The 13,573-nt window shown below is 39.2% G+C and overlaps 2 protein-coding genes across 4 annotated transcripts in view; one reads left to right on the forward strand and one right to left on the reverse strand.

Moving 5' to 3' along the window:
• LOC126824549 (double-stranded RNA-specific adenosine deaminase) overlaps positions 1-13,573 on the forward strand; it is a 120,607-nt gene that overhangs the window by 54,200 nt on the left and 52,834 nt on the right. The gene's annotated exons all lie outside the window — the stretch shown is intronic.
• Positions 8,521-9,676, reverse strand: LOC126824552 (programmed cell death protein 2). The gene has a single exon (XM_050553789.1). The coding sequence runs from the start codon at positions 9,651-9,653 to the stop codon at positions 8,547-8,549; it is 1,107 nt and encodes a 368-aa protein (XP_050409746.1). The 5' UTR covers positions 9,654-9,676; the 3' UTR covers positions 8,521-8,546.

Consider the following 13,573-nt stretch of genomic DNA (forward strand, 5'->3'; position numbering starts at 1 on the left):
ATTCAGGAACGTAGTCACAAGGGGCAAAATCAGAAATCAGTAACGTGTGTGTACAACTCAATATCATCCAAACATAGCATAGAGCGTCACTTGACTCAGGAGATAAGCCTCAAAATGAGTGCTCGTTGTACTGACCCACATTTCGGCATCATAAAATCGTCATTTTTAACATTCAGGGCCCTGTTTCACGAAATTGTAACTAAAGATAAAATCCAAATTTTGGTAGATACTTAAATTTGATTGGCTAAGCACTCAAATCAATCTAATATTGTCCAATCAAATTACTAAAATTTGGATTTTATCTTAGTTTAAATTTCGCGAAACAGGCCACTGTCAAATTAAATTTTTGTCTTTGATAAATTTGATTCTTTGTGCGCTTACGTGAAAATCAAAACATCACTTGATGTTGTTACATTCAGAATTGCAAGATATACGTAAATCACTCAAATCCATTTATGTAAGTGGTGGTGCGTTTTCATTGCGTCTCAGTATATTAGTGAAATGACTTGACAGTCGACATGTTGACCGATAGGACGATAGAATAGGATTGTATTCGCCCCAGGAGAGTATACGTGTTAATGGTCTATAATTCAGTGTAATGTAAAATAGATAGTATTGGTACTATTCTATATGTTTAGTTCTCTTAACAAAATCTATAATATAGCAATTGGGAATATTGACTCTTTTTATACCTCAACATAGATAAAACTGTTATAACTCATTGACTTATAATATATAGTACGCCCACTACATGATACAAAACTGTTATAACTCACTAACTTGTAATAGATACTACGCCAAATATGATATAAAAGAGTTATAACTCATTGACTTATACTATACAGTACGCCGATATGATATAAAACTGACTTATAATATATGGTACGTCCAATATGATACAAAACAGTTATAACTCATTGACTTATACTATATAGTACTTCCATTACATGACACAAAACTATTATAACTCACTGACTTATAATATATAGTACGCCTACTATGATATAAAACAATTATAACCCATTGACTTATAATATATAGTAGGCCTACTATGTTATAACTCACTGACTTATAATACGCCCACTATGATACGACTTTTCCAGTCTGATTAAAACAGATATTATTTCGTTTCATTTTTTATAGTTCAAAATATTGTTTTACTTGTCTTTACTACACTAGAATCTGGAAGAGTTGCTATATAACCCGCGTTCTGGATGATGTGAACCACTAGAAACCGTCAACGCTAATTGGTTAATCAATGTATGACGTCATAAAGTCAAAAGCCGCCGTGCGACCCCTGACGTGACCTTCCAGTACAACCGGTCTAATCTTCATGTAATTCAGGCCATCGAAAGTATTAAAAAACGAAACGAAATACAAATCTGTATTTTAATTAGATTGAAATTACACATTTTGTTTTACAAAACACAAATCGACATTTTGTTTTATATAACTTTATCATTTATTTTTTTATATAGATTTAGAGTATGTCTCATGTTTCTTTACCTTTTATTGAATAAATCAATTAATTATTTCAAGATTATTTTCCCTGTCGATCAACGACAATCCCTAAAGTGTTGATATCCAGGTCATCTTTCTGTAAAGTCGACGTGTTTTATTCAAACAATAAAATAAGAAATAAGAGAGATTGTCAAACTATACCCATGTTGAGAAACAAGGCTCATTCATCTCATATGTGCATTATTTATGTGAATTTGCCAAGTACCGTAATATTGAGTGTTGCGATTTGTTCTTGTTGTGCTGGATTTGTGAATAGATAGGCTAAACAGATTTGTGATTGCGTATGTGGGTTGGGATGGCCTAGTGGTCTAGAGTGCCGCGCTTCGAGCTCTAGCTTGCCAGTCACCCCTGGCTTGCGGTCGTGGATTTTGATCCCTGGTGTGAATGTATATGGCTTGGAGATAGGGGCACCTTCTGAATCTCGTGGGTTTACCCAGGGTACCCCGGTTTCCTCCCACAGGAAATGCCCCTGCGCGTGCGCTAAGATAATAAGAAAATGAAAATAAGATAACTCGTCTTCGATATCACCCTTGGTGGAAGCGGACGTTAAACTTTAAACACTAAAAACCCAATGGGTACGACTGTTTTGTAAATGAAACGAAATGGAGTTTAACGACCTACTGTTCTGCTCCTAACTGGTAGGGTCGCCTGTCCAACCTAGTTGGTTTTCTCCGGGTCCTCCGGTTTCCTCCCACTGCTAAAGACCCCTACGCGCAAGCGAATTATTGAAATAAAAATTAAACCATATGTTAGTCCCGAAATGACCTAGTTTGTGTCAAGTGGACGTTAAACCCCATATCTCTCTCTCTCTCTCTCGCTCTTAACTGGGCTAATGAAGACGGACATACGCCATACAGTGGTCTAGAGGGTCGCGCTTCGACCCCTCGCTTGCCGGCCACCCCTCGCTTGCCGGTCACCCCTCGCTTGCCGGTCACCCCTGGCTTGCGGTCGTGGTTTCGGTCCTTGGTGTAAGTGTATGTGGCATGGAGATAAGGGTGGCTTCTCAACCTCGTGGTTTTACTCCGAGTACTCCGGTTTCCTCCCACAGCAAATGCTTGCACTAAGATAATAAGGAAATAAAAATAAGACAACTTGTCTGCGATATCACCTTCGGTGGAAGCGGACGTTAAACACTAAGAACAACAACACAAGCCACATTGACAATGATGACGTTTTAATTTGTTGTGCTGGATTTGCTCTCAAAACATAAAATTGACAAATCATGTGTGCCTTCGATTTAGTAAAAATGTAATTCCACTGTATAATGACCTAGTGTAGAAGTTATCCTCCCTCTCTCCCTCTCTCTCTCTCTCTCTCTCTCTCTCTCTCTCTTTGCCATAATGCCATTCGTGACTTTTAATTTGTTCTACTGGATTTGCTGTCGACATATAACATGGTTTGTTATCTTCGATATACACAAGCTAGAACCTATTATAATGAAACGGATATGAATATAGATTTTGGTGATACTGACATACATATTTAATTAAGGAATGTTTTATCCAATAATGGGAAAATAAATGATCCATGGAATGTTCCAATCCGACCTTTTAATAGCAGAAGAAAACGTCAATAATGTTTAAACAAAGTAGAAGTCCCTTAGTACCATAAAAACATTTCTACCTCAGCGAGAATGATAGATAGTGTTATAGGTTTATTTCATATTGCGATAATCATTGATGGACGTCCAGTATGGAGTTTGTGGATGGGTTTAATTCCTGGCTAGCAGCACAGGTAAGCTTAAAATTTTGATGTAAAATATGGAGAAAAAAAACCGGGTAAAACAAGTTGTCTTTCCCGTGGGAGGAAACCGGAGGTTGAGAAGGCGCACGCATCTCTAAGTCACACACGCGCACAACAGAGATCGAAACTATGACCGCAAGCCACAGGTGACTGACCGACTAGAGTCCGAAGCGCGATAATTTAGATCGCTAGGCCATTCCAACACCCAAATCTGAAACTTTCGGATCCGTTATTAAAAACGAAGAGCCGCAGTCTCCCTGTGAGTAAGACGTTGGAGGTCCCTTGTCAGTGGTACAGGACGGAGGGCCAGAGCCAAGGACATTGCATGGGACGAAAAACCGAGGTCCTGTATGCACTTTAGGCTATACGTAAAAGATCCCTTGGCTTTTGGAATAATATATAACAGGCCGTAGCGAAGGATGTATGGCGTATGCCCGTCTTCATCAGACCAGTCAGTGCAGAACAGTAGGACGTTAAACTCCCTTTCTTACTTTACTAGTCTAGTTGAGGGAGGGGGTGGGTGTACGTGACAAGGAGTAGGGCCACCTGTCCAACTGGTTTCCTCCCACAGCTAAGAAGCGTATTTTTGAAATAGAATTGAACCATATGTTAGTCTCTAAATGACCTAGTTTATGTCGAGTGGACGTTACCACCCCCTCTCTCTCTCTCTCTCTCTCTCTCAGAAATAACCTAGTTTGTGTCGCGTGGACGTTAATCTATCTCTCTCTTTCTCTCGCATATTCAATAGTTATTATAATAGTCGATAGACTGATGGCAGAAAGACGATGGTTATAAGTATTTATTATTAATGATTATAGACCGATTCTGTGCCTATTTTCTTAATCTAACGTCATGCTCTAAGATACAATACTGGTCAGAGCTCAGGTCCAGACATTATTGGTCAGAGTTCAGAATATGAGGACATTATGGACTCTACTGAACATTCTGATTTAAGGCACATTATGCCAGATTGTACAGATAGGTCTCAGAAGACCAAATACAAAAAGGGGGTTGGATGGACGAATGGCTGAATGGTTAGCGTGCGCGCGCTGTATCATAAAGTCTGTCATTGAGTCGACTGGCGTGGTTTCGAATCCCCGGTTGTACGTGGCAAGGAGTAGGGTCGCCTGTCCAACCTCGTGGGTTTTCTCTGGGTCCTCCGGTTTCCTCCCACTGCTAAAGACCCCTACGCGCAAGCGAATTATGTAAATAAAATTAAACCAAATGTTAGTCCCGAAATGACCTAGTTTGTGTCGAGTGGATGTTAAACCCCATATCTCTCTCTCTCTCTCTCCAAATACAAACAATAAATATGACCAGTAAACTGTCCTCAAACTAATGTGAACGGAAAGACGGGCGGAGATTGTCGACGTCATAAACTAAAAACAATCATGGCTTCGCCTAGAAGTAATGTGACTGAAATCAATTTGTTTTATCTATTTGAAACTATTACGGCAAGGTCGGCCAACTCTTTATCTAAATCTTGTATAATGCATCTCAAGACCGCTGTTATGTAATTAAGCACATGCGATCATAAAAAATATCTCAAAGAATGGTACGCCTTATACATAAAAGATGACAGAATTAGTTTTGTTTTATTTGCCCACTTGACACAAACTAACCCAAACTTTAAACGGCCATAACTTAAATTTGATAATATTGTTCTATCAAATAGAATTTAAACTTAATGAAAGTTGTGTATGGTATTAGGAATCTATTCCACCAATATTGGCCGCTGTCCGGGCAAAATTTCCCTCATAGCACACTGTATTGCGTATGCCCGTCTTCATTAGCCCAGTTCGGAGCAGAATAGTAGGACGTTAAACCCCATTTCATTTCATTTCATTTCCACCAATATTGCCAACCTCGTGGGTTTTCCTCGGGTCCGTCGATTTCCTCCCACTACAAAAGACCCATACGCGCAAGCGAATTATTGAAATAAAATTGAACCATGTGTTAGTCCCGAAATGACCTAGTTTGTGTCGAGTTGACGTTAAACCACATTTCTCTCTCTCTCTCTCTCTCTCTCTCTCTCTCTCTTCACCGATATTGTGGGATGTTTGTGCTTTGAAAGGTTAATAACAATCTACCAGAACTGGTTAAATTATGGTTTATTAGGGATAAAGGAAGTGGTTCCAGAGGCATAGATTATCTGCCTGTCTGTGTTATGGAGAGAACAGTGCGGATCCTCTGGCATTTTTAGAATTGCTGATAATGGTAATAGACATTGTTTAAAATGACCTACATTAATTATTAAAGTAGCCATTACGATGGTAATTATAAACTAGTGAACATTAAACAAATTTTATTGTCGAGACACACACTAACGGTTATATGTCGGTTATAATTCATGATAATCGATTAACCGACACTGTAAGACCCCGATAAATTATCGGCGACTGTTGTTGGGATCCCTGATATTTAACTAAAAGTAAAAAACCAAAAAAAAAAACAAAAAAAAACCGACTGTCGTTGGTGATGCCAGAGATATATCTCTTGAGTCGGCAGCTGGAAAAATAACAATGCCAGCGCCGTGGTACACGTTATGGCATGATACGGTACCTCGGTTTTTCATCCCATCTGAACGAATATCACATTATAAGGGGGTTGGGATGGCCTAGTGGTCTAGCTGGCCGGACATCTCTGGCTTACGGTTGGGGTTTCGATCCCTGGTGTGAGCGTATGTGGCTTGGAGATAGGGGCGCCTTCTCAACTTCGTGGGTTTACTCCGGTTTCCTCCAACAGGAAAGACCCCTGTACGTGAGCTAAGATAATAATGACGATAAGAAAACTTGTCTGCGATATCACCTTCGGTGGAAGCGGACGTAAACCACTAACAACAACAACAAGACACAATCCTCGTTAAACAGTAAAAGGACAAGAATCACAAACACGAGAAAGATTATACCCAAGCAATTCACCCGTGGTATTGCCTGCATTGCACAACATCGCCAAAAGAGGGTAAGGGTCAGCGCCAAGGTTAAGAAAATTTAAAGAACAAATTCTTTACTTTTACGTATAGGTCAGCAATTTTATAATTAACAGTGTATTATTATCCATTCCGGTTTATATAACTCCACGAATTCATAATTAATTAGGAATCGCGGTGGCCCAGTGAGTAACCTTTCAAGCCTTTCGCCCTTCGAGAACAGGTTTCCTCCGAACGCTCATAGTCGATTTGCAAATTTTAAATAGTTCCTTTATTACTTTGTTGTTAGATACCTTACTACAAATCTGAATTCTAAAGAATTTTTTTTTAAAATTATGTACATAAAACTTAAACACTGCTGTGACAAGGAGTTGGGTCATCTGTCCAACCTCGTGGGTTTTCTCCGGGTCCTCCGGTTTCCTCCCACTGCTAAAGACCCCTACGCGCAAGCGAATTATGTAAATAAAATTAAACCATATGTTAGTCCCGAAATGACCTAGTTTGTGTCGAGTGGACGTTAAACCCCATTTCTTAATTATTGTACCATTCATATCCTAGAATATCTTTATAAATGCAATGTATTATATTTCATGAATAAACATTTTGTTAAAAAAAAAAAGAAAAAAAAAAAGACGTTGGCTCGCTAACTTGGGTGTACCGTGTTCGATCCCTGTGTTGGCCGAGATACCACATCGGGATTTTCCGGCGCTGTTTCCCTTTGTCAGTGGTGTATGACTGTGGGCCTCACAAGTAGGAATTCGATATAAGGTTAGGCTGTCGCTGTCCGGGCAAAATTCCCCTCATTAAACACTGTATGCTCGTCTTCGTTAACCCAGTCGGAACAGAACAGTAGGACGTTAAACCCCATTTCATTTCATTTCATTTTATAATTAATTAATAACTGTCTAGGTTAGAAAAAAAAAAAACCAATATGATAAAGAATGTATCTAGATTTATATCTTGACCACATCGCCATTATTATCAACAATAAAGTCATTAACTAGATTTAACCCGTTTATATAGCTCCGCCCATTTCTTAATTAATTAATGAAATTGTCTAGTTTAACTTTAGTTGTTTGATTGCGTGATTTCAACACCTGGAAGTACAGGTCTATTAAATAATCATTATCATTCACCAGACGTAAAATGCTTCTCTTTATTCTATTGTGTAATGGAACAATTCTAGCACAATTCAAGGACAACCGTAGTTTTTTTATGACACGTATTTGGATAATAAAATCGCATGGAACATCAGGTCATTCGGCATCCAATGGCGAAGGTTAAGGCTTTTACGCCAAGCAAGATAATGGCGTTTTTGCAAGGCATTCGGACAACATGGTAAGTGGATTCTTGAGACAGTAATTCTATTAGCCTATGTTAATTCAACTAGGAACGGTGATTGAAAAGTTAGCTGTGGTATTAGTGTACATTGAGAAAATAGTCCATATATTTCCATTAAAAACGACAATTAATTGTGATGTAATAGTACAATACTGTTTAGTATACAAGAGGCGTGTCCCAAGGGTTTCCGGCCTACTGGTGGGGATTAGACGGCCTAGTGTCCTTTTAAATGGCCGCCAATTATTCTCAAAATACAATATATTATTAATACATTTCAGAACAGGGACTATTACATTTGCACAAACAAAAAAAAAATCTTCAATCTTTATGATTATATTAACCATATAATATTTGGCCGCCAATTCCTTTCAAATTATCACATTGTCTGTTTTATGAGTTCAATACCAGGCATGTACAATGTTCACGGGCTTCGACCAGGGTGAAATTAATGAAATTCATAAGTTCGGCATTTTAATCTAAGTTTGGTAAGGGGTGTAGGGTCGAATCATACGCATGCGCTTTGAATCATAAGGTCTTTATTACGACCCCACCTGCCTGCAAAATCGCCAAAGGAGTGGGTGTGGAGACAATAATTACAAAGAACTCAATTGAATTGATCAAATGGTGGGAAAGAACAGTGGTCTGTATCCATTTGGTGCTCTCCACGGCACGATATGCGCTCATAACTTAATCTCGATCGAAGGCTTTTAGGTGAAAATATACGCGGCTGTCGAACAAACGAGAGAGAGAGAGAGAGAGAGAGAGAGAGAGAGGTTTAGTTGTTGACATTACTTCTTTGAATGACAAGGAATTCCATTAATGAAAAGAAGCGCGTGACACGAATGAAAAAAATTCCCACGAAAATAGCTTTTTATATAATTATCTTTTTAATATCATAAATAACAAAGTGATACAATGTCAAAAACAATTTCTTTTTCGTCAATTTAATATAATAAATAACAAAAGCGATTTCAGTAAATCGTGCATTATAACAAATAATATTTATTTATTGTCAATCAGGTTTTACAATGTCTTGTTTCCATAGATACTCCTCCTGGTATTTATTACCAATATGGCAGCTATTTGTACACGTATAAATACATAGAACACCCCAGTCAATACTCTCACCCAAACTATCCACATTTAGATCATTTAAGAGCTGAGGTAATACCTGGAATTCAAATTGTCGTTCAGCACCACAAGTACACCGAGGTATTTCACTCGGTTTATTCAAGGCGGAAATCCACAATGGTTCACCACCGCGATCAAATCGAAGAATTTGCTGTTGTTCGTGTCGAATTCTCTCCTTAAACTTTAAAAACTGCTCGTCGTCTTCGGATTGTTTAGTTGCGGTTCGTTCAAGTTCTTTCTCGTCCAGATCCTCCGACAACGACCTGGCTGCTTCGGATGCTAAGAATTCTTTATATTCGTTCATTTTTTCTTGTTCGTCCTTTTCGTTCGTTTTCGCATAGTTCTCTGGCTCCGTCACAAGATCGAATTCCGGGAAAAGAACATTCGGACTTTTGAAACACATGGGTTTATTCACTTCTCCGGGTGAGGACACGTTATCCGAGTCTGTACAAATAGTTTTATGTATGGACTTCCAGTCGACCGTTTGGTGCTGTTTACTGCAGTAAGACGTTTTGTGACATCTACCACATAATTTAGGCCCCGCAGCACCGCATATGATGCATAAAGGTTGTAATTTACCCGCATGGGGGTGATCGTCCGGATTTGACACGCCCTCCTTTGGTGGCTCGGAACTATAAAAATCATTTATCTTCGGTAACTGAGATCTAAATACACGAAAATTACTGTTAGTGTTACTGACACAACAAGACGGATTTCTACACACAAAGATAAACATTGTCCTATGAAAGGCTTGCTCGACCTCATCACGCGGTGCATACACTTGTAACAAAAACACAGTCGGGTCGCCACACTTCAAACACTTCAACTGCTGCAGGTTTGGTAATGGCTTCAGTGAAAGCCATGCTGGCATGCCCCCTACTTTACTAGGAAACTGATGAGACAGTAAACTATTGCTATCGGCTTCTTCAATGAATCCTAACTCGATTTCTCCTGTCACACGTGTTTTCTCCTTCGTGTTCGACGCCATGATTAAAAGAGGATAAACAGAGTTATTCCCCTTGTAACTTTATCAAATTATGGAAGCCAAACCCGGACAAAAGTTTAATGTGCTTTGGTTTGTTACTAAACCTACGGGCCCATTATTATTTAAAAATTTAAAATGATGTGTATTATTTTTATCAAACACTAATTAATCTATTCCGATTTCAGAATTGCTCATTTTCATGAATTAAAATTATTAAATATATTTTCCGACACTTACAATTCATTACAGATATATACATGTATCAATAAATATGTATATTTTATACATTATGCTTGATGGGGATCACGGTGGTTAAGTGGGTATAAGGCGCTGGCTCGCTAGCCTGGATGTCGGGTGTTCGATCCCTGCATTGGTCGAGAAAGTTCATCCAGATTTTCCGGCGTGCCCCCCCCCCCCCTTGTCAGGACGGAGGGCCTGGCAAGGACAGCTGTCTAATCGTTCGGATGGGACGAAAAACCGAGGTCCCGTGTACACATTGGCGTGCACGTAAAAGAAGATCCCTTGAAGTTGGAATTCGATATCAGAGTAGGCCGTAGTGCCGCTGACCGGGCAAAATTTCCTCCATAGCACACTGTATGGCGTAACCCGTCTTCATTAACCCAGTCGGAGCAGAACAGGAGGACGTTAAACCTCATTTCGTTTCATTTATTTTGACTTGAATCCGATGTGTTTACATGAGTTGTAGAAATCTAAATGTTCGTCTAATGATTGTTTCCAGACTGAAACACCAAATTAACGTACATATATTCAATTACCTTCACATAATTGGATAGGTCATGTTATCTTCCACGGTGGTTTGTTGAGTAGAACACTGTCTCGCTAATCAGAAGATTCCGGCTTAAAATCTTCCTCGAGATTTTTCTCGTGTCATATGTGCTTGATAGAGTGGGGCGGGTGTGAGAGAGAGAGAGAGGGGGAGAGAGAGAGAGAGAGAGAGAGAGGGGGTGGGGGTGGAGGATCCGAAAGAAATTAATGTTTTCACGTTTTGGGGACCTTTTTAGTCTTTAAGTCATGGATTTACGTCGTGCTTAATGAATTTGTAAGCTGGGCATTCGCTGGAGCTTTGCTTCTCGGGATATTCTCATGGACGATTGAAGGTGACACATTGCACCTCAATATAGAAGGGGGGGGGGGGGGTAACGTCCACTCGACACAATCTAGGACATTTCGGTACTAACATATGGTTCAATTTTATTTAAATAATTTGCTTGCGCAAAGGGGTCTTTAGCAGTGGGAGGGAACCGGAGGACCCGGAGAAAACTCACAAGGTTGGACACGCGACCCTACTCCTTATCACGTACGACCGGGGAATCCAAACCTCACCAGTTAACTCAATGACAGGCCTTATGATACAGCGCGCACGTCCTAACCATTTGACAATTCCCCCCACCCCTCCTCACCTTGAATTAAAAAGTACATCGAACCTTTTTAAAGACAATTACTATCTACGTGACCGACATTTATAAAACCAGGTGTTTTGGCGCCAAGGTTTCATACTTGATGGCGATTTCTTGACAAGTTTTCCTGCATGGAATAATACAGATATGATTAATTTATTAGTTTTAAAAGAAGAAGGGGCATGTAGAACTACTATCACGCACTAATCGAACCTGGGTACTTTTTCCATGACTTGATTAATCAAAACTTTTCACATTGATTAATTAATTAATTAAATAATCAAAGATTTTGTGATGTCACGGCATTAGCTGCTAATATTCATGTTAGGTTAACCTGACATTGTAAGTTGATTGTCGGCCATTTCCAAGGTTACTAAAAAACCCCTATGGAGCCATCTTAGGTGTGTGTGTGTGTGTGTGTGGGTGTGGGTGTGTGTGTGTGTGTATGTGTGGAGGGGGGGTGTGTGATTTTGTTTTGTCGGGATTTTCCTGCGTGGACTACCCGTGTCAGTGGTGCTAAGGACGCCTAAAAAGAAACGTGTCTGATAAACTAAATGTTGTCGTGTACATGTATATATTGTCCTGTTGGAATCGTCACTCAGTAATAAGCAGTAAATGTGTTCCATTGAAGTGATAAAAAATAGAGACGTCGACTCGAAACGTCGCTCAGTAATAAGCAGTAATTGTATTACATTGAATTGTCACCTGTAGAAACCGTGTCTGGTCGTTTGGGTGAGATGAAACAATGGGCCCAGTGTACACGTAAAAGAACTCGTGACGTGTATCCTTCTTAATTAACCCCATTTTGATGTTCCCAATCATTTTATATTTGATGTTCCCAATCATTTTATATTTGATGTTCCCAATCATTATTTGATGTTCCCAATCATTTTATATTTGATGTTCCCAATCATTTTATATTTGATGTTCCAAATCATTTTCGTCCCGATTTAACCTTGACAACTTGGTTATAAATGAGTTTAAATTTGTATGACGATGTATCGATCTGTAGTGAAGCGTAGCCCCTCTTTGTCAGGACAACGGATAGTCGTTCGGGTGAATTGGTGTGCACGTAAAATAACCCCGGACAGTTGGAATTCGATAGAAGAGGTCGTAGTGCTGCTGTTCGGGGGGTGGGGGTGGCCGAATGGTTAGCGTGCGCGCTCTATCATAAGGTCTGTTATTGAGTCAACTGGCGTGGTTTCGAATCCCCGGTTATACGTGACAAGGAGTAGGGTCGCCTGTCCAACCTCGTAGGTTTTCTCCGGGTCCTCCGGTTTCCTCTCACTTTTAAAGACCCGTACGCACAAGCGAATTTTTGAAATAAAATTTCCCTCATAGCACACTGTAGGTTGTTTGCCCCATTTCATTTCATTTCATCCGTGGTGCCCTTGACGTTAAATTAAACATCAATATTTAATTTGTTTTAAAACTTTGGTTGAAAATAATGGCTATGTAAAAACGTGCACTGGGTCAGGTCAGTGTTAAATTCGGCCCTGTTCGTCGATAAAATACATTGTTAGAACGAGTCTTTTCACTTTATTAATGTAGATATTTGATATAGAAATTTAGATCTGTTCGTCAATAAATTCTTAGAATGAGTCGTTTTACTTTATTAATATAGATAAACATATTTGATAAATTCTTAGCGTGGGCTTTTTTATTTATTGATTCGCACACTGTTAAAAATGGGTGTGATTAAAAACTATAAGTAGTGTTATTTAAGTGTAAACTGTAACACTTTTACAAGGGGTTACCGACTAATAGAGCTACACCCAACAAGTGTAACCGATATTCATGACCACTGAACACCTGAACAGGTGTAATTGTGGGGTGTTTTGGATAAACTACACCACTACCAGTGTTATACAGCATTTACACCAAAGGGGAATAAATCCTATACAAAGGTGTACTCGATATTCATGAGTACTGGACATTAGAATAGGTGTAATTGTAGCCCCTAACGGGTGTTTGGGATGAGCCACACCCCTACAAGCATTTTATTGCATTTACACCAATAGGTGTAATTATTATTAGGTAAACATTCCTTCGAATAAGGTGTTAATTTTACACCGTATCTTGCGTTAAAAAAGTGTTTGTGGACTCCAATTTCAGTGTTTTTTTTTATCATGTATAATAATCTTAATAGATTATTTTAACTTGTATACACTTAAAGGAGCTAAATCGCTAACATTTGGGACCTAGAAATTGACAAAAGGGGGTTGCAACGCATATAATACTGTAATATGAATGTATATAAACTGATTTACATTCAATGGTTTCCGTTTTTAGTCCAATTTCAAATCAGTTATGTTTGGCAAAATAAGCCAGCAGTCTCAAGCGAGTGCAAATTTCTAGCGTCTGGTTATTCCAGTCTACATACGCCGTTTGATTTGGTGCAATGTGTATAGCCTCGTCCCTCGAGTCTCTTGATACATCTGGGGCTGAAGCGCATTATGGTACACGATTCGTGTACCAATGGTAAAATGTTTATTTTGTCTTAAA

The sequence above is a fragment of the Patella vulgata genome, chromosome 6 (assembly GCF_932274485.2).
Source record: "Patella vulgata chromosome 6, xgPatVulg1.2, whole genome shotgun sequence".
Classification (NCBI taxonomy): Eukaryota; Metazoa; Mollusca; class Gastropoda; family Patellidae; genus Patella; species Patella vulgata.